Genomic DNA, 25,494 nt, shown 5'->3' with positions numbered 1-25,494 from the left:
TATATATATATATATCCATTTATTTAAAAAATCTGTTTAAAATGAATCTTTCTGTTAGATGACACTGCTGTCTTGCTTGTCAGTTAACAGCCTTTTGTGTATACCTCATTTTTGTATGTGTACATATATCAGTCCTTCTGAAAGTTATAAATATCTTCTATACACACTGTAAGATCGAGAAGAGCTGGTAGACATTTATTAGCAAGTCTGATTTTAGATTTTAGGTCAAGTGCTGGTTTTATATATTTTAAACTATAATTCAGGAAAAGGTAGAAAATCATTCACTTCTTAAGGTTAAAATTTAGAACCCTTTACATTAACTGGAGTTAAAGTTAACATTAGTGGATTTTGCTTTTGAACTTATTAACAATTAATTTACTTTGAAGTTCTCTTAAGCAGTTCAATGCTACGGGGGGAAGGATGTGAAAAGTTTGGAAACATTAACTTGCATTATTTGTTAGTTTCAAATATAAAGTTCCCATTATTTCCTCTAGCTCCACAGGGGGAAAAAAGATAAGGACACCTTCTTTCCCGCAATATTAGAATATTTGTATATCTGCGCATACAGGGCTAGTCTAGTAGTCCCAGTGACCTAACCTGCTCTAAGGCATTTTCTTAAAATTACTATGTAAATTAAAGCTATTCACTCCATTCCTCAACTTGCTCTTTTAAAAACAGGAATGTCTCCCAGTTTTTGCTGTGATCAATTTTTTCCTTTTTCTCTGTCCATTTTCAAACTTCATTGACTTCAGCATGTATGGAGAATGCCAGCATGTGTCCAAATGGTGTGTGTGCGTGTGTGTTTTTGTGTCAGTGTGTGCATGCACACTTGAGTGTCGTGTGCTCTCACAGGCTCTCAGAGTGCATCCATTTAGGTGCTCAGGCAAACAGTATCTAGAAAAAGTAGCAGGAAAGATGTACTTAAAACTAAGACCATGCAGCCAAATGTTTTTAGCAGTATATATTCAGGAATTATCTATACTAATAAAAGGGTAATATGCTAATTAGACCGGATAGACCAGACATCTTCCGGACATCTTCTGGATGTCCTTCCAGACATCCTTCCGGACAAAGCTGCAGCGGCTGCAAGGGCTGAGGAGGGCAGGTGGCCGCAGTAGCTGTGAGGGCTGAGGAGGGCAGGTGGCTGCAGTGGGGGCAGGTGGCCGCAGTGGCTGTGAGGGCCGAGGAGGGCCAGTGGCTGGCAGTGGCAGGAGCAGTGGGGTGATGGGGGTGGCGACTTCCCCTGATCGACCCAGTCACCTCCCACAGAGGGAGGCCAGAGACAGCAGCAGTGGTGGAGTGATGGGGGCAGTGCCTTCCCCTGATCAGCCCAGTCGCCTCCCACAGAGGGAGCAGGCCTAAGCTGTCAGTAGGACATCTCCTGAGGGATCAGTGCACGAATTTCATACACTGGGCCTCTAGTACCTAAATAAGAAAAGGAGCACTGCTTTAAAAATATTGATGAAAATTAATTAAAATAAATTGAAGGAAACCAAAGTTCCTAGATAGTTCTATGTTTTCCTCTAGATTATTGCTTTTGTTAAAAAAAAAGTTCAATATTTTGACATGATGTTGAGAATATAGCAATTTCAAATATCTAACTGTAAAAATTAGTTGAGAGAGCTAATCCAAATTTTGGCATGCCCTTAAAATCCTTTTTCCAACTTTATGAAGAATTTTGTGTGAACATTGCAAAGAAGAGAAATTCGTTGGGTTGGTCCATTATATTTTCTATAGCAAAACTCTATTGTCTTTTTTCAACCTGTTTAGATTGATATCCTATATAATAAAAAGGTAATATGCAAATTGACCCTAACAGTGGAATGACCATTTGTTATGACTTGCTGTGACCACCAGGGGGCAGATGCTCAATGCAGGAGTTGCCCCCTGGTGGTCAGTGCGCTCCCACAGGGGGAGCTCTGCTCAGCCACAAGCCGGGCTGATAGCTGTGAGCGCCGCAGTGGTAGCGATGTTAAGCCGTCAGTCAGACATCCTCCGAGGACTTCTGGACTCCCAGAAGGATGTCTACCTGCCAGCTTAGGCCCGATCCCCCAGGGAGTGGGCCTAAGACGGCAGGTGGACATCCTCTGAGGTGTCCTGGACTGCAAGAGGTTGCAGACCAGGCTGAAGGAGACCCCCCCGCCCCAAGTGCATGAATTTTCATGCACTTGGCTTCTAGTCTTAAATAATAGGATAATGCTTTTTTTATAAAGTACTCACCATATACCACTCATTCAGGTACAGTAAATCCTGTCAATGAACCCAGCCAAGACTATGATGATACTTCTACCCCAAAGAGGCTATCTTTTACTATTATTTTTTTTAATTCTCACCCAAGGAGTGAGGATATTTTTTCCCAATTATTTTTAGAGAGAATGGAAGGAAGAAGGGGGAAGGGAGGGGGAGAAGGAGAGAGAGAGAGGGAGAGAGGGATGTGACACAGACACATAGCAGAAAAGATTGGTTGCCTCCCACACACTCCCCAACTGGGGGTGGGAATTGGACCTGCAACCCCGGTATCTGCGGGCCACTGAGGAACACACACTGTCCAGGGAAAGAGGCCACATCTTGTAGGGAGAGATAGTACTCTTTCTCACTCAAACAGGGAGACCTTGATATTTAATAAAATTTAGTTTACTTTTCAGAAAAGTCAGGCTAAATGTTAACAAAAAAGAAGTGCAATTAAAAATTGTCTACCCTAGCTGGTTTTTCTCAGTGGTTAGAGCATGGGACTGAGGACAGAGGGGCCACGGGTTTGATTCCACTCAAGGGCACCTATCTTGATTGCAGGCTCCATCCCTAGCCATGGTGGGGGTGTGTTTGGGAGGCAACCAACTTATGTGCTTCTCTCACATTGATGTTTCTCTCTCTGTCTCTTCTGCTCCCTTATATGCTTTCTAAAAGTCAATGGAAAAATATATTTGGTGAGGATTAACAACAAAATATATGTCTGAACACTTCCAGGTGTCATTAAAGAAAGTTGAGAGTTCTTAATGTAGTTAGCAACCCTAATGCCTTCATTTATTTTTATCATCTTTTTTTTTCTTTAAGTTTTTGACAGAATATTTTTTTAATATACTTTATTGATTTTTTACAGAGAGGAAGGGAGAGGGTTAGAGAGTTAGAAACATCGATGAGAGGAAACATCGATCAGCTGCCTCCTGCACACTCCCTACTGGGTATGTGCCTGCAACCAAGGTACATGCCCTTGACCGGAATCGAATCTGGGACCCTTGAGTCGCAGGCTGACACTCTATCCACTGAGCCAAACCAGTTAGGGCTTGACAGAATATTTTGTGACAAAAAAATGTTTCTTTGCATTTGCAGCTCCCCTTGGTATACTGGACTTTTAGAAATTAAACTTGCCCTAAGCTGTTCAACCTGTGGCAGGTAAATAACTGAATTATAAATTCTAGTCAATAAAGTCTAGTAGATAGCTCTTTACATGCAGGTAGTTTAGGATCTATTTAAACATTTTTATTTTTACTTTATACATATGCTTCTAAAATAAAACTCTCTGTACATGCACAATTTACTTCTAAAATTTTCAGAGCCTTAAATGTTAGGTTTTCCTTGGGTTTAAAAGATAATTTTCTTGGAATATCACTGAATCCATCTCTGGATGCTCTACCAACTTTATTGTTTCCCTGATTAAAAAACACACACACACACACACACAAACTTGTTTATTGCTAAATATTCAGCAAATTTTAGAAAACTAGTAAGAAAACAAAGATATATAACATAGAAGAGGAAAACCACTGATAGCATATATAAAATATGATCATACTATAACTGTTATAAAACATAAAAATTTATCATGGACATGTTTTTCTTTCTGTATCCTTTTTGTATAGCTTTATAATACATATAATTTTAATGTCCTAATTTATTCAACCTAACACATTTACATGAAACTCTATGGTTTTATTTTTACATATTCTATATCCCTCATTATTACTTCAGTGTGAATTCTTAGATTTGTCAATATGAAAGTATTGGGTTACAAGTATTCATATTTTAAATTTTGATACATTGGGCAAATGATCCTTGAAAATTATTATGCAATATTTATATATAAATGTACCATTATAGTGTCAGTATTTTTTACCTTTGCCACTATGATGGGCATAATGTGATATTTTATATTTGATTTGATTTTTAATTTCTTATTTACTAGTGAAATTGTATATTTTTATGTTTATTAATTGCATATTTGTGTTATTTTCATATTCATATTTTTACCACTTAATATAGAATTATTCTTTGCTCATAAATTAGGGGCAATAAGCACTTTCCTATTTTGTCACTTATCTTTCAAAATTAGTATTCCTATAAATGCTTTTATTTTTTATGTGGATAATTCTATCAATCATTTAGTTTTTGGCACTAATGTCATGCTTACAAAGTTCTTTCTTATCCCAAGGATAGTTTTCTTTTAGTATTTTGCAATTTTCCAGCATGTAATTCCTTAATCTACTTCTTCAAATGCATAAACTGGGAATCTTTTCCAACTTTTCAAATATCTAGTAAATTCTTCAGATACCATTTTTTGAATAATGCAGCCTCCCAGTGGAATGAAATGCAGTATTTTAGGATTTAATATACAACCCTGCCTATCTAGTGAAGAATCTGTGAGAATCAAGTTTTAACCCAAAGATTAATTTTTGAAGACCTAGAAGCATAGATTAAATCCAATGATTATAAATGTACACCTTATTATGGAAGTGTGAATTAAATTTTCAGGTGCATGTGTCTAGATTTTTAAAACAGGTTCAAAATGTACATATTTGGACGTAGAATACCTTGGTTCATGATGTCAAGCTCCACAGATTGCCATCCGTTTAAGAATTTATGGAGTCTTCTCTTTACAACCACATTAATTTGAAGAGTTAAGATAGATCCATAGTATTCAGTTAGAGGTAGGATAATGCAAAGAAGGCTATAACTCAGCAGCCTTCCCCTTTATCATCATTAACAAAGTGACACGGTACAAAACAATCTGACATGTCATAGCCCCAGCCTCTCAGGTACTTAAATAGCTATTAAGACAATGCAGATTCAGATGGCCATAGACCAGCAGTGAGCATCTATTCCTTCTTTCACCTACTCATTCTTTTTTTGTTTATTTGTCTCATTTAGTAGATATTTATTGAATACTCACTTTGTGTTTGTGCCAGATGTGGTTCCTATCATCTGGGGACACAGCAATGAACAAAATACATTTAAAAATCCTTACCCCCACGGGGCCTACCTGGATAGAGAATTACTGATAAAAAAGTAAACATATAGTATTTCTACATCATGCTCAGGCTAAAAATGCGTGAGGTGTAACTGGACCCAGAGTCATGCTGGATGGGGTTAGAGAAGGTGGAGCCTGGAGATATCTTACTAAAGAGCATTCTAGGAAGTAATAAGAATAAGTGCAAAGGGTTGGAGACAGAAATATTATTTTTGGAGATGGTGAATATGTTTCAAAATAATAAATATATTCAGAGTTGTAGAATAGAAATAAGGCCTCGAAATGGAAATTCAAAACCATCTACCTATAGCTGTTTACTGCTGATATAAATTTCTTCAATGCTGAAACATTTTTATGGTTAGTAGGGCCATTAACAGTGGACATTGACTCAGTTAGACCTGGTTCCTGACATTCAGCTCTGCTACTTCAGCAGTCTGGTCAAGTTACTTATGCTTTCTCCAGGAATCACTCAATTCATCTGTAAAATGGGCATAATGGCAATATTTACCTGATAGTTATTGTGGAGTCAATCATGGAATGCAGGTCAGAATAGTTAGCATAATGACAATCATAGTAAAGTCTGTTAATATTAGAACTGATGATTTTTACTCTCTATTTTGACAACAGCAACTAACTTAATTTTATTCTAATCTCATGAAAATCTACAAAATTGTGAGCCATTATACTTCACATACTATCACTTTCCTAATGTGGGATGTTAAAATTAGATCATGCGTTGCCCTTCTTGAGTGCCCTGTTCTAGACTCAATATTTGGCCTTGCACTTTACAGTATTATCTTCAGTTACCAAGTTTACCCCCTCCTTTTGGTTGAGTTAGTCAACGTTACTGTACTCACACCATTATTGGCTCTCTGTACTGGAAAGTCAGGTAGGGCTTCCGAGAAAACAAGCCTTGGTTATTATTTCGAAGGCCTTACAATATAGCTGGAACTGTAAATCATATAGGAAATTATATCTACAAATATGGTCTAGAAATTCAGTGCAGGTAGAGTACTCATTTGGGCTTAACTCACCCATTCTCCACATACTTTTTTACCTTCAGGCCCTTGATCGTGCCATTTGGAAACCTTCAATGCCTTCTTCTCACCTTACCTCCATCAATCAAAATCACACTCATGCTTCAAGACCCACTGTAAATGCCACATCTCATTTTATATTACCTGAAAATGTATCCTCTTTTTTATTAAAAATCACTTTAGACTCAGTGCCATAAAGAGCTATATATGCTACCAATAAGAAGCTTCCTGTTGCCGAAACCGGTTTGGCTCAGTGGATAGAGGGTCGGCCTGCGGACTGAAAGGTCCCAGGTTCAATTCCGGTCAAGGGCATGTACCTGGGTTGTGGGCACATCCCCAGTGGGAGATGTGCAGGAGGCAGCTGATCGATGTTTCTCTCTCATCGATGTTTCTAACTCTCTATCTCTCTCCCTTCCTCTCTGTAAAAAATCAATAAAATATATTTTAAAAAAAAGAAGCTTCCTGTTGAAGAAAAAGTTCTATTTTACTGTTCTTGTTTCTGTCATAGTTCTTAGGACTAGACTCAGGACCCAGTGTCTACCCAACACTTGTCTGTGGGCTTTAATAATGCTGGAAGGAAAGACACGTTGGAAGGAGTCACCAGATCTACAGGCATGGACTTTGAGATGTTTCTCTGATCATGAGACTGAGGCAGGGTTTTAAATATTAGAAAATTCCCTAACAACAGACAAAGAAATTGACTGAAATAAGGAATTTTGTAATCTGTTTTAAAAAATAAAATTCAATTCCTGTTGTCTAGACTTCTGTATAATGTAATGTTGGGCACAAGACTTAACCAAAAACCTTTTTTTCCCCCATTGGAATTAATGAATAAAAAAGTCTATCGTTTATTTGTAGTGACACTATATTTCAACATATCTGACTCACTTTTCATATTTATAAAATAGAAATAATAATATTTGCATCTCTCAGAGTTATTGAATTAAATGAAGGAATATACGCAGAGTGCTCAACACAATTCCTGGTGCATATAAATATGTCAGATCTAAATATAAGCGATTATTATTTAGTCCATTTGAATAACACTATTCAGGCAATATATTTTAGTATTTTTTATTATGATTTGGGTACAAAATAATAAGTAAGGGAATATAAAAATTAGCATAATCATTGGGATTTTAAAAGCAGCCTCTGCACAGTATTCTAGAACAGAATCCCATGATACAGCAATGTCTACTCAAGCTTGAAAGGACAATTGTCATGTCTTCTCCGACTCTGTGGTGCAGGGATTTTATATCATAATTTCTTATAATATTGAACATTAGTATTAAAAGGCCATTCATTAAAGAAAACGCTTTTATAATGCATTAAATAGAATTCAATTAATGTAAATCATATTAATAGCAATGTTTGGTGCTTATGTAACATCTATGTCAGGTAACGAATTAAGCATGTTATTAAGTCGCTGCAGGTTGAAAACAGCATACCTTTGTCTGTCTTCATATAATGCCTTCATTAGTTCACAGTCCTCCTGGGGGTATCAAAAAGTTGTCTGGAGGTCTCTACACTGTGGGGTTGGTATCAGAATCTCTGCACTTCACAACTACATTTCTTGACAGCTCCCCATGCGTTACACAGTGTAGGGAGATGGAGTATTTTTTTCCTAACATGTTTCTCAAACAAATTTGTTACGTACATTTTCTCCAGAGGTAGCAAACAAATAACTGTCAGTGGAAAGTGAAAAGAGGCATTTTAGGTTGAGTCAGCCATCTTATCTCTGCATTCACAGGCAGGAGGACAAGATTTTCTGAGTTCTGATTTAATAGGTGTCTTTAAACCCTCATTTGAAACTACATCTCTTAGGATAGTTTAGTATAAACCTAACGATTGTTTCTACTTTTGTGACTTATGTGTGAAGATGCTTATAACAAACTTTTTTGTGTGTGGATTTAGTTACTATACTGGAAATTTATGATTATGATAGCTTCAGAACATAAAGATTGATGCACACATACTATAGTTTTCTTCCTTCCTCATTGTTGGTTAGTGATAATTTCCTTACAAAACATTTTCATCTTGCAAATAAAAAAATATATAGTAGCAACTGTGATTAATATTGATATAATAATTATAGAAAATTAAAATAAAACTGTTGCATCATAAACGAATTTCCTTGTCATGGATACAAGCCCCTGTTAAAGTAAAATATTGAAAGGGAGATGGATTACTCACTGGTTATAGTCAGATTTTGTCTATCTACACAGCTGATTATATAACCCCAATGGACTTCAATTCCCTTAAACTAACACATAAGAACAAAGATATATTTAAACTAATTAAATGAATCATAATATCCTAAAGATATTTGACTAAAAATAGTGCCTGCCACGTGTCTTAACATTTTTTTTAAGGTCAGATGTATAGAGATAAATGGAGAAATGAGTATGACCAATGAAACAAAATGCAAATGATTGTGTGTTAGACTGTGATACCATTTTAAGGAAGAAAAGATGAGCATGGGTTTGATTAATTCAATATTTCATTACAGAAGTGTGTGTGCGTGCATATGTGTGTGCATGTGTGTGTGCATGTGTGTGTGTGTGTGTAAATAGACTGTGATACCATTTTAAGGAAGAAAAGATGAGCAATGCTTTGATTAATTCAATATTTCATTGAATGTGTGTGCGTACATGTGTGTGCATGCATGTGTGTGTGTAAGGGGGATGTGCCTCTGTTGATGTTTCCTTACTTAGCACCCCTTCCTCTTCTTCAGTGATTAAACTAACTCCTGTTTAATCACACTTTATCTTTTCTGAATCCCCCTCACTATGGCATTTCCACAACACTCCTGTGGAACGTGTACTGCAGTACTTAACAGAATTTTTTGTGTGTGATTCTTTACATATCTATCTATTTCTGAAAATAGACTGTGGGCTACTTGAAGTCAGTGACAAATCATTGTGGTATTTTCAACACACCTTGTAAGGTCAGACACATTAACATTTAATATTTGTTGACTAAATTAACAAATATACTACAGAGGCAGATTGCATGCTGCTCACGGCTTGATCTCTGGACCAGATTGCCTTTGTTCACAACCTGGCTCTTACTACTTTTTAAAAAAGACAATTCTTTTAGGCAAATATTAGGTTTACAGCAAAGTTGATAAGAAGACACAGATATTTCCCAAACATTCCCTGCCCCCTCAAATGCAAAGTCTTTCCCATTATCAACATCCCCCCACCAGAGTAGGTCATTTGTTATAACTGATGAATCTGCATTGGCACATAATCACACAACTAAGGTCCATAGTTTACCTTAGGGTTCCCACTTAGTGTTTTACATTCTATGGGTTTGGACAAATGTACAATAACATGCATGCACCATTATTGTATCACACAGTATTTTCACTGCCCTAAAAATCCTTTGTGCTCTGTCTATTCATCCTTGCCCCCACCCAAGCCCAAACTACTACTTTTTAGGTGTGGCATATTGAGTAAGGCATTTTACTTTGTCTCAGTTTCCTCATCAATAAAATAAGGATAATAATAATACTTATTTTAAAGGTCTGTTAAGAAAATTAAGAGTTAGATCACATAGCGCCTAGTAGTTAGTCAACATACACAACTGTGATTTTTTAAAAACGTTATGTACTAATCTAAAACAAAATGAAAAATTTTGGAAAGTGCTGGAAATGGCATCCCTTACAGAGGACAGTTTGATATTATTTTGACATTGAAACAATGGGTGTATACTTGGACCAAATTCAAGATAATCTGCAAAAACAGATTGATAGTTAACCAGGGCCACTATGAACAGGGCCATGGCATGAGCCAGTGAAATTAAAGACTGGATACATTGCTTTTAGTTCAAACAAAATGTAGCTGTTGGTAATTACAGAGAAAGCCTAGTCATTTAAAATTCAAATAGACAAATTACAAGAATAAAATGTTTTCTTTGTGACTATGGAGTCCATACTTTGAATAAAAGTTTGGTTTAGAGATTCCCATGTCTTACTTGAAATAATTTTAATATTAAATTTTGTAGAATATGATTTTGAGTTATGAGAGGAACGGTGAGGGAAAAGCCAATAAAGTTTTAACTCCTCCCAAAATTTTAAGCAAGCCATTTACAATTGTTTCCAATTATTTTGGACGTGTCCCTTTGGGGATTTTAGTCAGTCTTTGCAGATAATTGTAAAAAAGATGTGTATGGGTAGACTCATTTATGGCTTGGAATGCTTATGGGAAGAAGAGAAAATTATGTTGATTAAATGGTTAAAATATTTAGCTCTCTAGATAAACATGTCACTAAATGAAATTTACAAACAGTGTTCTCTCTGGAGAAAATATCATACACGTGAATGTATATTGCATGCTACAGAAATGTAAAAATAAATAGTATTAAATTGATATTTCTTTAAAACATTCAGTTACATTAAGCTGTTTTTTTAATTCACAAAATAGTTATAAAACATGACCACATTTTTATGGTAAATCACTAGATAATCTTTATAAGGTGTCATTTGTCATTGATGCAAGTAAATAATTTAAGTGGAAGCAAGAATATTTCAAGACTTCTGATAAAAATTAATCTAAGAATATATTCACTCAGTTAAGCAATTTAAACAAAGATGAATACATTAATTGTAAGGTTAATATAACTAATATATTTTATGGACTTAATATTATTAATGTAGAGATTCTAACAATGGAGAAAAGGACTTCAAACATTAAGGACTAGATTATCTCAAGTATGTAACCTGTCAAACAGGAACTCTGTTTTGTAGTTCTGACTGTCATTGATGGTTAACACTTATCTACAAATACTTAAAAGTAGTAGCTTAGTCATATTCCAATTTGTTTTAACTTTTATTTTGTGGTGTTTTCTCATTTCGTATTTAATAATTCCAACTTACCTGGATACTTCAAATATTTTTTCAATGATCTTTGAAAAAGGTTTTGTATCAAATAAATTTCCTGTACAATTTCAGGTCTAGATAGTGTGAGTTTTGCAATCAGATGCATCATTTCTTCTCACCAGAGTAGCTACTGTCAACTCCTGTTTTTTTGTTAGTGATGATTTCAGTTTACCCACTTTAACCTTGTGTTTGAGTAATTATCAATTCATATCAACACTTAGAATATGTGAATTGCTGCTTTCCAGGTCCCTGGAAAATAACTCTCATGTGACAGTTGTCATGTAACCAATGTATGACACAAAATATGGTTTAGTGATGTTGAGAAATGAGGAATATCCATAATTTGAATATAATCATACTTTTAGGAATAACAGATTCCTTAAGAGCACATGTCTCTAAACAAGCTTCCTAGAAAAACAATAAATATAAAATAAAATAGTAAATGCCTATTTTACCACATTCTTAGAGATTTATAATACACTAGAGGCCTGATGCATAGATTCATGCATCAGTGGGTTTCCTTGACTGGCCTGCACCCTCATAATCTGGGACCCCTTGGGGTATGTTGGACTGCTAGTTTCAGCCCGGTCCCCACAGGCCAGGCAGAAGGACCCCACTGGTACATGAATCCATGCACCGGGCCCCTAGTATGCATATAAGATCTTTGGTTAATCTCTTCCCACCCTTCCCCCTCCTTTTATCCCTCTGAGATTCATCAGTCTGTTCCATGTTTCCATGCCTGTGCATTGAGCATCTGCCCCTGGTGGTCAGTGTGCATTATAGCTACTGGTTGAACAGTCAAACGGTTGGACACTTAGCATATTAGCAGTTTATATATATAGATACTTGCATAGTGAAAGCTCTGAGAAATTGTCCCACAAAACAAAAATATTAAAAGCATTGGGGATTTGTAAAGTATTTCCACAAAATACATGTAGGTTTAATAGGTTTAATGGACATTTCCCAAATTAATATGAGCACAGAACCTTTTTAATATTTTATTTTTAGTTCTTTTAACTAGTAATTTAATTTTGTGTATTTGTATATGTATTTGTTTAGTTAATGTATAGAGTTCCTTGCCCTCTTAGTCTTACTCAGGCTGCCATAACACAATACCATACATGGAGTAGCTTAAATAACAGGAATTTAGTTTCTCATGGTTTGGAAGACTGGAAGTGCCAGCATGGTCAGTTTCTGGTGATGGCTCTCTTCATGGTGTGTAGAGAGCTGCCTCCACTCCGCGTCCTCACATGGCAGAGAGAGAGAGCAAGCAAGCTCTCTGGTGTCTCTAATTATAAGGGGACTAATCCCACAGGAGAGCTTCAATGATAGGTCTTTATCTAAACTTAATTACCTCCCGAAGGCTCTATCTCCAAATGCCATCACATGAGTTAGGGTTTCAACATATAAATTTTTTGGGGAAACAATTCAGTTATAACAACTGGCATGTAAACAGTTGAGGTATTGTGTGTATTGTGTTCTTCAGCCAGTAATCCTAGGGTGCTCTTCAAATGCCAGTGGGTGATCTTTTTATGCCTGTCCCAGGGAATTCAGTATTTTGGTGACTGTGGAAAATCATCTTTTTGATGAGTTAGTTCATAATCTATTCGTCGTGAGAACTAAACATGGCTGGGACACATACCTACACAGCAAACACAAAACCTCTGAACAAATTTGGGATATGAGATTGAGAAAATGAGCACATTTGTCATAATTGCAAAAAAGTAATTTATCCTTTAAAGTTTTACCAGCTACAGGAAAAACACACACAACTGTATGCAAAAGGAAAATAATGCTATTCACAACTTCCTTGGATTATTTATATTGTTGCCTTTCAAAAAAACAAACAAGCAAAAAATTCAACTAACAAATTAACAGGGTCTTTCTAAGGGAAAACTACCCATTTTTAAACTGAGGATTATAAATCAGCTGTTTCTTTTAGTGAAATATATACATAGGTTAATCTTAGGAGGTCATTTGCATTCTTTTACATTGATGGATCAATTTCATGAGGTTAATATAATTTAGAAGATATCAATGATTATTTGTGCTTTTCATATTTTAGATTAATTTTATAGTCACAAGGGTAATATTTTTACATATAATTATCTGCTTTTTATTAGAGATTTTAGAACTGAAATGGAAAAAAAGGAAAGATTAAGAGGATAAATTATATCTGGTTTCTGCTACAGATAAAGATAAACCTCAAGCACTGATTAAATTTAGCCAGAATTATGGTTTGTCTACAATGAATTATCTGAAAAACATGGCCAGAGTCACTGTAATGTTAAGCAAATTAATTTTTAAAATTTGTTTTTATACTTTATATATAATATATGCTTATATCAGATAAACTAAAATCTTCAGATTTAGAACTATGTGATTCTCCATCCACTGATAATACCTTCTAATATTTCAGTGTTTCTTCCTACTCTATTTTCTATACATATTTATTGCTTACTTAATTTAATTTCTCTATCTCTCTTGTGCTATTTTATGTCCTTATTGTCAGGTTTGTATTTTGCTTTTGTACTTTACTTAGAACACAAACATTTTCTCATAAATTCCTCATAAACATCACTCTTCATGACCTCATAATGTTCAAGTGGGCATTTAAATCATTAAGCAAATTGTACCTTTCGAATTAGAAATTAGAATATATGTGTGACATATATTTGACTATATACAGGGTTTCCCTCCAAAAATGTACACACACTTTGAATAATTATTGATTCCAATGGGTTAAAACTGAAAAGAAAGAAACATTCATCAGCTATTAGCTACAAAAGTATGTATACATATTTTTGGGACATGCTCTATATAAAGTTGTCATATATCTTGACTTGGCTTTGAAGAAGCAGTTTATTAGAAAAAATTTACAGAATATAAACACACAATTGGAGTTTTCCTAGGGTGAATAGATTAGAGAAGGCAAATGAACTCTTGTAGATTAATGGAGCAAGCTGCTTTCACCCCTGAATGCGTGTTTTTGTCCCAAGACGAAAATCAATGCTCACTTGCTGCTATGTATTTTTCTTCTGCACTATTATCCCACAGGCTATTTAATTTTATTTTCCTTCTCAGAGAAGGGAGTGTGTTTTTATTCTTGCAACTCTAATATCTACTGTTGTACAGTAGTATCTACTTGCCTTAGATAAATGGATGAAAAAATTGAATGGTTGAATGGAATCCTTCTTTAGGCAGGTAGGATTTGGAACCATTTTTTTTTTTTGGTAGGTAGCTAACTACTTTGGCATTTCCCAATTTATAACCATCACAATCTCTGGATTTTACATGTTTGTTTTTTTTGCTCCAGCTCTCAGGAAGATAACTGAACTTAATTTCTCAAAAATTACTGAAGAAATTAGCAGAAGATCATGTCTAGGAAGAAGTTTGGGGATTAAAAAAAAATCTGTAATGTACCCTCCCTCTAAAATTTCAAATGCCTCCAACTCTTTGATGCACTTAGCTTCTTATTAATGCATATCACTTTTGTTTCCTTTTGTTAAGCTTGTTTTGACTTCACCCTCAATAAGCACAATAAATGGACTAGGAAGAGTTGGAAAACATTAAATAGTTGTGGTAGAGAGACAGAAATTAACATGAGACATATTTAATGATGTAAAGTAAGGAGAGAAGTCTACCCAGTGATCTATCTTGCAAAGCAACCTTTATATTCAAAATTGCAGGGAAGGGTGTACCTGGGTGGATTCCTAAGTAAATGAGATATTAGGTTTTGGATTTGGACATCTCTAAGCCATTGTTCTCCTCTTTCAATGCAGATGGTTGAAAATACTTAGGGCTGCACTATGGCTCATGTGTGAAGCTGGCAAAAACAATTACCAAAGTCATAAATTTGATTTCATTCAAGCTGTTAAGGGTAATAATTTATTTAAGTGAAGTCTTCTGCTTTGATTAGAACTAGGAGAGTTCAGCTGTTCTGATTCTCTGGAATAGAGCTCCTTGCTGTTGTAGATAAAGGAGATTTGAAGGTAGCTACTATTGGAACAATTGATCATTTTGCAAGAAAATATTTTTGCTGTTTCACTTCCACTTTTCAGTTGTTATTGTGTTTTTTGTTTGTTTGTTTTTTTTTTTATCTCCCCAAGAATAACTTATTTCTAACAAAGCAAACAGGCCCACATCTTATAAAAATATCTTGATTTTATCAGATGTTCTGAGAAGTCAGGTAGCTTGATTTAGGCCACACCTTGTAGTAAATTGGTAGAGCCAGTATTTAAAGCCAGATGTGTCAAGGCAATGCAACCTGTGCTTTTGGCTACAGCAGTACATGTCTTCTCGTGGAAGTCCCCTAAAGCTCTGTTGAAAGTAATTTAAATATTTTTGTAAATATTAACAATTAGGGCATCTCCCCTGAAATCAAACCCTCTAGCAGTTAGTGACCAAGACTGTACTAAGGCTGAAATACCAAGGAGACCTAATCTAGGTCATAAAGAGATAGAGGAAAGTCTTGTTAATAGAAAAAAAAAATCCAACTTCCCCTCAATCAAGAAGTTGGGTATAACTCCTAGGAAAGGTTCCAAATAGTCCTATTAGGCAAAAGGGTAAGTGATTTGACTTCCTACAAATCTTTCCTGCCATTCCCCTCCATTGTTTGCATATATATCTCAAGACCTTGCTCTCTCCTAATTTTAAACTAATCCTCATTTGGGTGTTAGCTGGTGGCTTTAGGGTGATACCATCATCAAGGGTATTTGCATTTTAAAGGAAGGCTTTGAAAGATCCTAAAGCTTTAAAACATAAAGTAATAAAAACCTAAAAAACACACACAAGAATACCTCAAAAGCAGTAAATCTCTATTGGTGAATTGGAGGCAATGTCATAGGCTGGGCTGGCGATATCTGGGGTGAAAAAAGCCCACTGGGTCTGTTCTAACCACCACTTGAAACAAGGTGTTCCTACTTAGCAGCCTGACTTGTACTTCCAGAGCAAGGGCCCTGAGGACAGCTCCTGTGTCCTGAATGATAAAGTGCTTGTAAACCATTTCATTTTCTTTACAGGCAAAACAAATTAAAGAACTAAAATGTTTAAGTCTTAACTTCCATTTCCTCTCCCACTTTCTCCATGGCATTTTGCTTGAGATCTCCCAAAGCATCTATTCTCTTTTTCTGGTCTTCTGGTGTGTATTATCCTTAGACACAGAATTCCAAAGTTTACTGTTGTTCCTGACTCTTCATTTCCTGGAAACTTTGAGACCACTAGAATGGATGAGGTAGGATACTTGAGGAATTGAGAAAAAGCCTTCATAACTTGTGTGTTAAGGTTTATTTAAATACATACAGTGAAATTAAAAAATGAAACAAAAAATGAAATTTATAAAAGAAAATAAATACATATGATGAGCCAGGCCCTGAGCTAAGTTTTAAGGATCCAAAAATATATTTAATATACTCTCTGCCATACAATCTTGGCAGATTCCATGGGCTATCATAGTACATAGAAAGGATACTAACTAGACATGGTTAGTAAGAAGAATGATGAAGGGGATGGGAGTGGGTTGGTGCAGAGAGGGCTTTCCTGACAAAGAAGGCAGCATCCATAAAGGTAGTGTCAGAGGAGACAAAGCAACTTATGACATTGCTAGAAATTCAGTAGGGTCAAATAAAAGGGTGAGATTGAGAAAGTAGGCAAGGGCCAAGTTTTGGAAGATCTTGGTGCCATGATAAGGAATGTGAATCGTATAGGAAACTATTGATATTTTTAAGCAAATGGAAAATATGGTTGAATTTGCATTTTAGAAAAATCCTCTTGAGAGTAATATGGAGAATTGTCTTGACTCTAGACTCTAGGCTTCAAATGGGACAAAGTTGGGAGTAGATCTTAGAAAAGTTCAGAGGGCTGTAATCATAGCTCAAATAAGAAATAAAAGATTGACCTGGGAGATAGGAGTGGGAATAGAGAACAAAGAATGGATTACAGAGATGTCTTCAATGGGATGTTTTGAGTGTACAATGGAAGGAAAAGACAGCCGAGTCCTGGATTTTTGACTTAATCAAGTAGGTGCCATTTTACTGAACCAAGGAAAGAGGATTAGATTTGTTTCTTTTTTCTTCTTTTTTTTATATTTTATTAATTTTTTACAGAGAGGAAGGGAGAGAGATAGAGAGTTAGAAACATCGATGAGAGAGAAACATCGATCAGCTGCCTCCTGCACATCTCCCACTGGGGATGTGCCCGCAACCCAGATACATGCCCTTGACCGGAATCGAACCTGGGACCTTTCAGTCTGCAGGCCAACGCTCTATCCACTGAGCCAAACCGGTTTCGGCAGGATTAGGTTTTAATAGGTAAAATGCTGAGTTTAGATTTGGACAAGCAGAGTCATACATTATTCTAAAACCCAAAGAGATGACAGGCATTAACCTGTCTGAATCCCAAGAGCAAAGATCTAAGCTCCAGGTATATATTTAGCCATAATTCCTTAGCATCTCACTGCTGCCAGTAGAAAGATCAGTCAGGTTGAATGGAGACCACTAGAAGGTTGTTGATTGGCCTGAGGCAAGAAACAGGAGTTCAAGGACCAGCTGGGGATAAAAAGTAATAATGAAGAATAAAAATAAGCAGCCAAAGAGAGACTTCAGAACAATAAGCTGGAGAGTGTCCTTATAGATTAGCAAAACAAACACATGATGTCCTTGCTCCCCAGGGTCTGGCCCCTGGCAGTAACTGCAGCCATATCAATCTCTGTTCCTCACCTTTTTGACCGCTTTCAGCCCAGTGGAAACAATCCTGTATATCTGTACATTTCATGTTTCCATTTCACTCTCAATCTTTTCTTCCATTCTTTCTCTCCCTGTCTAACTCATCCTTCAGAATTCTCTTCTAAAGTTTCCACTGCCATGAAATCTTATCTCTCTTCCCTCAACATGGAAGTCTTATCATCCAGCCTAACTTTCAATTAGTGATCAGATTGCAACTTTTTTATGACACTTAGCACATTCCAGCTTGCACCATAATTAGTATGCACCAGATTGTCCCCACGTCCCCCCCTTCACTCCTCCAAGGTATAAGCTTCTAAAGAACCCATTCTCCCAAATTAGCCTCCACAGTGTACTAGTTTGAAAACAAGTGCTTACTAATTATTTATTGAATCAGCACACATAGTACTTACATTAAATAACAGAGGTAGGATCTTCTAGTCTTCTGATGGGGGAAAGAACCTCAGCTGAGGCTAACATGGAAATGCTAATTTATGAAGTTTGTATCTGGAAGTGTTAATATATCTAAGCAGATATTGACCAGATAAATGACGGAAAAGCATTTCATAAAAGCACACTCAAGATACAGAGGGTGAAAGTGGAAACATAATGATAAGTATGTTTGTTTCAAAAATTGCTAACATACATTCATGTTATTCTCATACAAGGATAGTGAATACTTGCGTCCTCCTCTCCTACTGCTTTTATTTTATTAAATTAATATTATACAATAGACATTTATAATTTTAAAAATTAATCTTGTATAATAGGTATGTAAAAACAAGCACTACTAAACCACAAACACAAGGTATTTTTATTTATCTTATATCCTCAAGGCAGATATAAGATGCTATACTGACAGTTTCTCAATGATGTCCTACAAATAATCCTAAGCCTTTTCAATGTGTTTTAGTATATTAAAAGTAAGGCAACCCAGTGGGGCTGTTCATTTAAATAGAATAAGGGTTAAATGATAACTTGACTTATCTTTTTTATGACAAAAAATAAAGAAATTGCAAGACCTTTTCACACATTAGATATGTATTGTCATTTATCATCTAGATATCAGGCTAGCAGTGCAAAGTAATAAAACATATCATCGAAAAATGTGCTATAGGTCTGAATCACTCTTTCATTCCACCTCCCAGCTAACTGTAGTATTAAATCAAACAAGCAGAACATTTCCTTAGGCAGCCATTGCCTTTTAATTTCCTGAAGAACCTTAAAATATCATTCATTACAAGTACTACACATATTTGGTTTTTAAAAGTCTCATAAATCAATAGCAGGCTGACTGTAATAATTATTACAAGTTAGTGCATAATTTTCGTGCTGAAGGCTGCATGCAGAACTTTAGCATATGCAAACGAGGCAATTCAAACTGTGTATAGATATTAATATGAAGAAGCAGGTAACGAGGTGCAGGCTATGAATTATGCATCAAGAGTGGCTGATCTTCAATGAGGAAAATGAATTCAGCATGTAATCTAATTAGTGATGGAAGTCTATTACATCTAACTGCAAAAGCAACCGTCCTTGAAACAAATTTATTTACAGTCCATGTTACCACTTGAAACAACTTTGAAATGATGTGTAAGACAACAGCTTAATTGTAAAAATTTTTTGTTTGTTTGTTTCAGTTCTAGACCTGGAAGGCCTCCTAAGAGGACTCAAAGTGTCACTTCCCCAGAGAACTCGCATATCATGCCGCATTCCGTCCCTGGCCTCATGTCTCCTGGGATAATTCCACCAACAGGTATGGGTGTGCTTATTTATACTAAAAATATTGAAAACCAGCTAGTGCCATAGCATATATAAATAATATATATGATATATATTTATGTAGACATTTACACCCATTTGATTATGTTCTGTGCACACTAAGATGTTACTGAGGTAAATTTATTTCAAAACTGCTTTATAGTTATCATTTCTTTATTTATAATAAAATGGAAGAGGCTTATTTGAGCCCACTGCTAGAAGTTATTCTCATTAATCCTCTCAATAATATCAAACAACAACGTGTTATCCCAGTTTTCCTATGGAGGAATCAAAACTCAGAGAGAGTGAGTGACTTTCCCAGGGTCAGGCAGCTGGTAAGTGTCAGTGGTTATGCAAACCCTTAACTTAGAACCCAGTTCTAAGTTTACTTCTCATTCCATTACTGTTCCAAAATAGATTGAAATGCATTCAGAAAAAAGACAGTAACTATGTCAAATGGAAAGATCTCCTACTTTCTCCCAATCCATAACGTGAATACATTTCCATTAGAAACATTGGGAGGGTGTTTATTACTAAAATTTTGATAATGTATAAGAGAATAGCCATGACCACATAAGCTTTATACCATGGACAACTTAAATATCACACTGCATGCAAAATAACTATTAGATTTTCACCAAATAGTGTTGTGTTAATCAATTCTTTTACTCACTTGCACACATTTTCCACTTTCCATGTTTCATCCAGACCCGTGAACAAATTAAAATAATAGCATTGATGATGATATTATTATAAAATATATAATATTTGCAATAATTATCTCCATAATAGAAGTTTATTGAGGAGATATACATATAGACATAAGCATATAATTGCCATGGAAAAAAACTAGGAATTTTCATTTTTTTCTCTGAATTCCCATATCAACATGTTTTGTGTGTGTGTGTGTGTGTGTGTGTGTGTGTTCTTTTGTAACATTTGTCTTTCTCTCTTCTGTAATATTATCATGGGATATATTTTTTCACATTCCATATTTGGTTGAAAGCTCCTTAAAAACAATGAATGTTTTTATTCATTTTTTTTGTGTGTGTCAACATTTGAACAGTTTATTCACCTTTTTGGACCTTTATCAAACATCAGTTGAGCTGAATTTGAAGTGATTTATATGTCTGATTTTTTCAGTAAGGTACCACATTATAAACTTAACAGTAAATTATTTAAAGTCCCATGGAGAATTCCATTTTTATGCTAATTTTGCTGATGAAAAATCAAGACATAGGAATGAAATTAATAGCTGAAAATGACCCAATTGCAAAGCAACTGTCATTATTTCTATTTGTTTAGTTAGTCATATTTCTCAAACAGAATCCTACTGCCTGAAATTCTGATTACACAGACAGGAAGGGACATATGTAATACTGTCAAAAATATAAATTAAAAACAATAAAAATTATAAATTTGAGACATAGAAATGAAAAAGGTAGTGGTTTTTTAAGTTTTAATGGTTTTTATTTAACTAGATAAAATTTCCTGATTCAAATATTTGTTGTTGTTTTTATGTAGTGCAGAAGCCAGATGGAACTAAAATCTTAACTTTTCATATTTAATATTTATAAGACTCAGGTGTACTAGAAGAAAGATCTAAGAATCTTTGACAATAAATTTCATAATAAACTATATGTTTTGGAGATTTTAAAAAGTAATCACTTTTAATAATCATTATTCTATATTTGATAAGTTTGTGTTGACTGTCACATATTAATAAATGCAGTTACCTGATGAGCGAAAAGTGTTCTAGATTATATTCATACTAGAGGCCTGGTGCATGAAAATTCGTGCACACAGGGGAAGAGGGGTCCCTCAGCTCTCCGGGGGATCAGGCCTAAGCTGGCAGTCAGACATCCCTCTGGCAGTCCGGGAGCCCTCGGGGGATGTCTGACATCTTAGCGCTAGAGGCTCCCACCACCGCTGCTGCCCTAGCCAGCCATGAGCCAGCTTCTGGCTGAGTGGTGCTCCCCCTTTGGTAGTGCACTGACTACCAGGGGGCAGCTCCTGCATTGAGCATCTGCCCCCTGGTGGTCAGTGTGCATCATAGCAACCTGTCATTTCTGGTCGTTCCACCATTAGGGTCAATTTGCATATTATCCTTTTATTATATAGGATTAAAAGGAAAGATCTGGTTCCAAATTGTCAGTGAACATTTAAACTTTGAAGTTGAAGACAGTAAATAGTTTATTACCAAAAACATGATGAAATAAGATGATGTCATCATATTATGTGGATAGCAACACCTCACATGTTTAACACCATCAAGTGACTTTGCAGTACGTGGAGTTTGTGAATAACTGGTGATCATATGCCAAAACTCAAAATCAAAATATTAAGTTATTTTTGATAGGCTTTTTTCTGGCTTCATGAACAGAGACACCAAAGATAATTAAACTCGTCTTATCTTTATGTGCATTTATTTTTGAATTAGGATCATTTCATTTATTTCTCTGGTTGTGCTGTTCTCAGACTTTTTTTTTTTTCATTTACTTTTTTACTTTTGTTCTTTGTAGTATCTTGTGAACCCAGAAACCAGAAATTCTTTTAAGCTTATTAAGCATTATATTGAAAAAGACCTCATACAGTCATGTTCAATAGAAGGATGAGGAAATAGAGGCTCATCAGGAGAGTAAACTGAATTGAAATGTGGGTCTTGGACAGTTTAGCGCTATGTAGAGCTCAGTGACTGGCTTTAAGACAAGGTGTGTGTGTTCATTATTGCCTATTTCACTTACTTTCAACTTTTAGAGATTGGTCCAAAGCTTTGAAATGGCCAAAAGTTTGCCTCTTGCACATAAATGATGTTATCTTAATATATTCAATATGATTGCTCTTTTTACATATCATTTTTGTAGCTGGAGAAGTTTAGATTTTAGGGAATATAGGATAGCTCCATCCTTGAGTTATTTACTATCTTAAAATATTGACCTGAAATCTAATATTAAAGAAATCTTATAGTTCTCAAAAGAGTGTAACATGTTTCTTCTAGGAAGAACTTAGAATATTGGTGAAATATGATTCAACATGAATATATATACTTTTATGTCCTAGGACTTTATTTATATTTGCTACATTCTTTTCCTATATTTGTTACTTTCTTAGAAAAAAAGATGTAATTTTTTTCTTTCTAAGAATGGTGAAGTATTTTATTTATTTTTGTTAACCTCAAAGAAAAGTTATATATTGATATTGTTGACATTAAAAAAACTAGTTTTTTTAAACTATATATTTTTATTGATTTCAGAGATGAAGGGAGAGAGAGAAAGAGATAGAAACATCAATGGTGAGAGAGAATCATTGATTGGTTGCCTCTTGCACGCCCCACACTGGAGAACTACCCCACAACCCTGGCATGTACCCTGACTGGGAATCAAACTGCGACCTCCTGGTTCATAGGTCGATGCTCAACCACTGAGCCATACAAGCCAGGCCAAACTAGTTTGATGACATTTCTACTATGTTTTTGACTTGTGAGTTTATAATGTTAAAAATTTGTTTCCAATAATATATTTAGTGTATCAATATCTTTGAAAGACTCGGAAATCATGTTTCTAATACTACTAAGACAAATAAATAAAGATGTAAGTCTAAAAAAAAATAAGAAAATAAACTCCGCCCCCCAAATCTCAAATCCTCTCTAAGATTTAAATTGTAGTCTACCTATGAACATTGACTTGTACTTTTACACTCCTAGTATTACCATTTGAAAAGCATAATTGATGCAAATTTGCTTTCAAATTTGCCAGAATTGGTCCTGTGAGATAGAAAATTCATTAATATTTCCCTAGCTGGTTTGGCTCAGTGTATAGAGTGTTGGCCTGTGGACTGAAGGGTCCTGGGTTTGATTCTGGTCAAGGGCACATGCCCAGGTTGTGGGCTCAATCCCCTGTTGGCGACATGCAGGAGGCAGCCGATTAATGATTCTCTCTCATCATTGATGTTTCTATCTCTCTCCCCCTCTCCCTTCCTCTCTAAAATCAATAAAAATATATAAAAAAGAAAATTCATTAATATTTACAAATTTATAAAAATCTATCAACCTAATAATTTCCTCATTTTTTTCTTTTCAACAATTAAACATTGGACTTAAATAATATATTTTTCTGGAGGCCTCTGTTTATTTCAGAAAAAAAAATATGACTATTTTTATATTTTTAAAAGTCTTCTCAGCTCTAACATTACATATTTCAGTATATTTTATTTACTTATCCACTTGTTTATTTATTTTTCCCTCTTACACTTCATAAAATGCATTGATTTTTGTTTAAACTTTCAATATGTTTCTTCAACACATTAAAATGACTTTTTGAGTCATCTAACACAATGTTCCAGGTCACATTACCTTCATCTCCTTCTAAGTTATTTGAGACATGTCCCATTTTGAGCTTTAGTTTGAGTAGGAATATATAAGTTAAAAAAAAAAACCCACACCTTTGAGATTGCTTATGGAGTTTTTATTTGTTTGTTATTTTGGTTACTTAAGTAGACTTGTGTGTAACCTTAGAAGGGGGTGTGGGCAGATGGTGATAATTTCCAAAATTTATGGTCTTCATCAGATGCCATAGCAACCAGCAGTGGAAGTCAATGAAAGAAAGAAGGCTCTTTGTAGAGCTTCACAATGCAATACCTCCTGTAGTGCTCCCTACATTGATTTGAACTGAACACATATCATAAATCATTTATTATAATAAATACCAGTTTGGAAAAAATTCATCTTAGCAACAGAGTTCCAATAACTGGAATTATGTATATTTTCCAGTTAAGAAAAGGGTTACTTAAGAATTCTAAATACTCCTCTCTTGTTCCAGGAGAGCAATTTGGCCAAATTCTGATTTTATCTTTAGGCAGAATTAAAACTAGTTTTGAAATACAATTTTATGTAAATACTAAAAGGTAACTCAATGAGTCCCAGATATTTGCATTTTACATCAAAAGAAAAATTATCTAATACCTAAATATTTTCAATTGCACTCAAATTAAATAAATGAATAATTTATAGTTTTGTTTTTTGGGCCTGTCTATTCTTTCTCAGTGACTTTGTAGGCACATAACCAATATGTGTTCAGGATAAATAAAGTAATTGAATGCACATAGGCATTATATTTAAAATTTAAGAAATTATAAATGCAGTTTTATCTTTTTGGAACAATACGAGACCAAGGCAATATTAACGGATAATTAATCCCATTGAAACATTATTCTCTTTAGAAAAAGATTGTAGCAAAGTATTTTCATGTGGATTTATAATTCAAAAACCTATTTTTAAAGTTTATATTCTTTATTTTTGATGCTAAATGTTAATAACCAACAACAACATCCACACTAATTCTTTTTGTATTATCAACATTTGTAATATTTTAAATCCATTAAACATTTCAACTTCTGAGGGGAAAATTCATAGTATGGAAATGTGCCTTGTATGTTGAGAATTTTTTTTTATAACGAAGTGTTATATTCCCTGGGGAGACTCACAAGTAATGATAACATAAAAATGCACAAATAAATGAATCAATCATCTTCATTAATAAACTAGAGGCCTGGTGCACAAAATTTGTTCACATGGGGTGGGGGGTTGTCCCCTCAGCCCAGCCTGCACCCTTTCCAATCCAGATCCCTCTCACAATCCGGGACCACTGGCTCCTAACTGCTCACCTGCCTGCCTGCCTGATCGCCCCTAACCATCTCTGCCTGCTGGCCTGATCACCCCTAACTGCCCCCCCACTGGTCTGGTCACCCCTTACTGCCTCACCCCTGCCAGCCTGGTTGCTCCCAACTCCCCCCCCTGCCGGCCTGGTTGCCCCTGACTGCCCCCCGCTCCGCTGGCCTGGTCGCCCTTTACTGCCC

The 25,494-nt window shown here is 35.3% G+C and overlaps 1 protein-coding gene across 1 annotated transcript in view; it reads left to right on the top strand.

Annotated features, from left to right (window-relative positions):
• The window catches only part of DACH1 (dachshund family transcription factor 1), a 441,589-nt gene that overhangs the window by 167,516 nt on the left and 248,579 nt on the right, over nucleotides 1–25,494 (top strand). The window contains exon 2 of the mRNA XM_014532878.1: nucleotides 19,521–19,636. Within this exon, the coding sequence (XP_014388364.1) occupies nucleotides 19,521–19,636 (116 nt within the window). The remainder of the gene's footprint in view (nucleotides 1–19,520; nucleotides 19,637–25,494) is intronic.

Source organism: Myotis brandtii, unplaced genomic scaffold, assembly GCF_000412655.1.
Source record: "Myotis brandtii unplaced genomic scaffold, ASM41265v1 scaffold92, whole genome shotgun sequence".
In the NCBI taxonomy this organism is placed as follows: domain Eukaryota; kingdom Metazoa; phylum Chordata; class Mammalia; order Chiroptera; family Vespertilionidae; genus Myotis; species Myotis brandtii.
The sequence above is the reverse complement of the archived record's forward strand: the minus strand, read 5'-3'. Positions and strand labels throughout refer to the sequence as shown.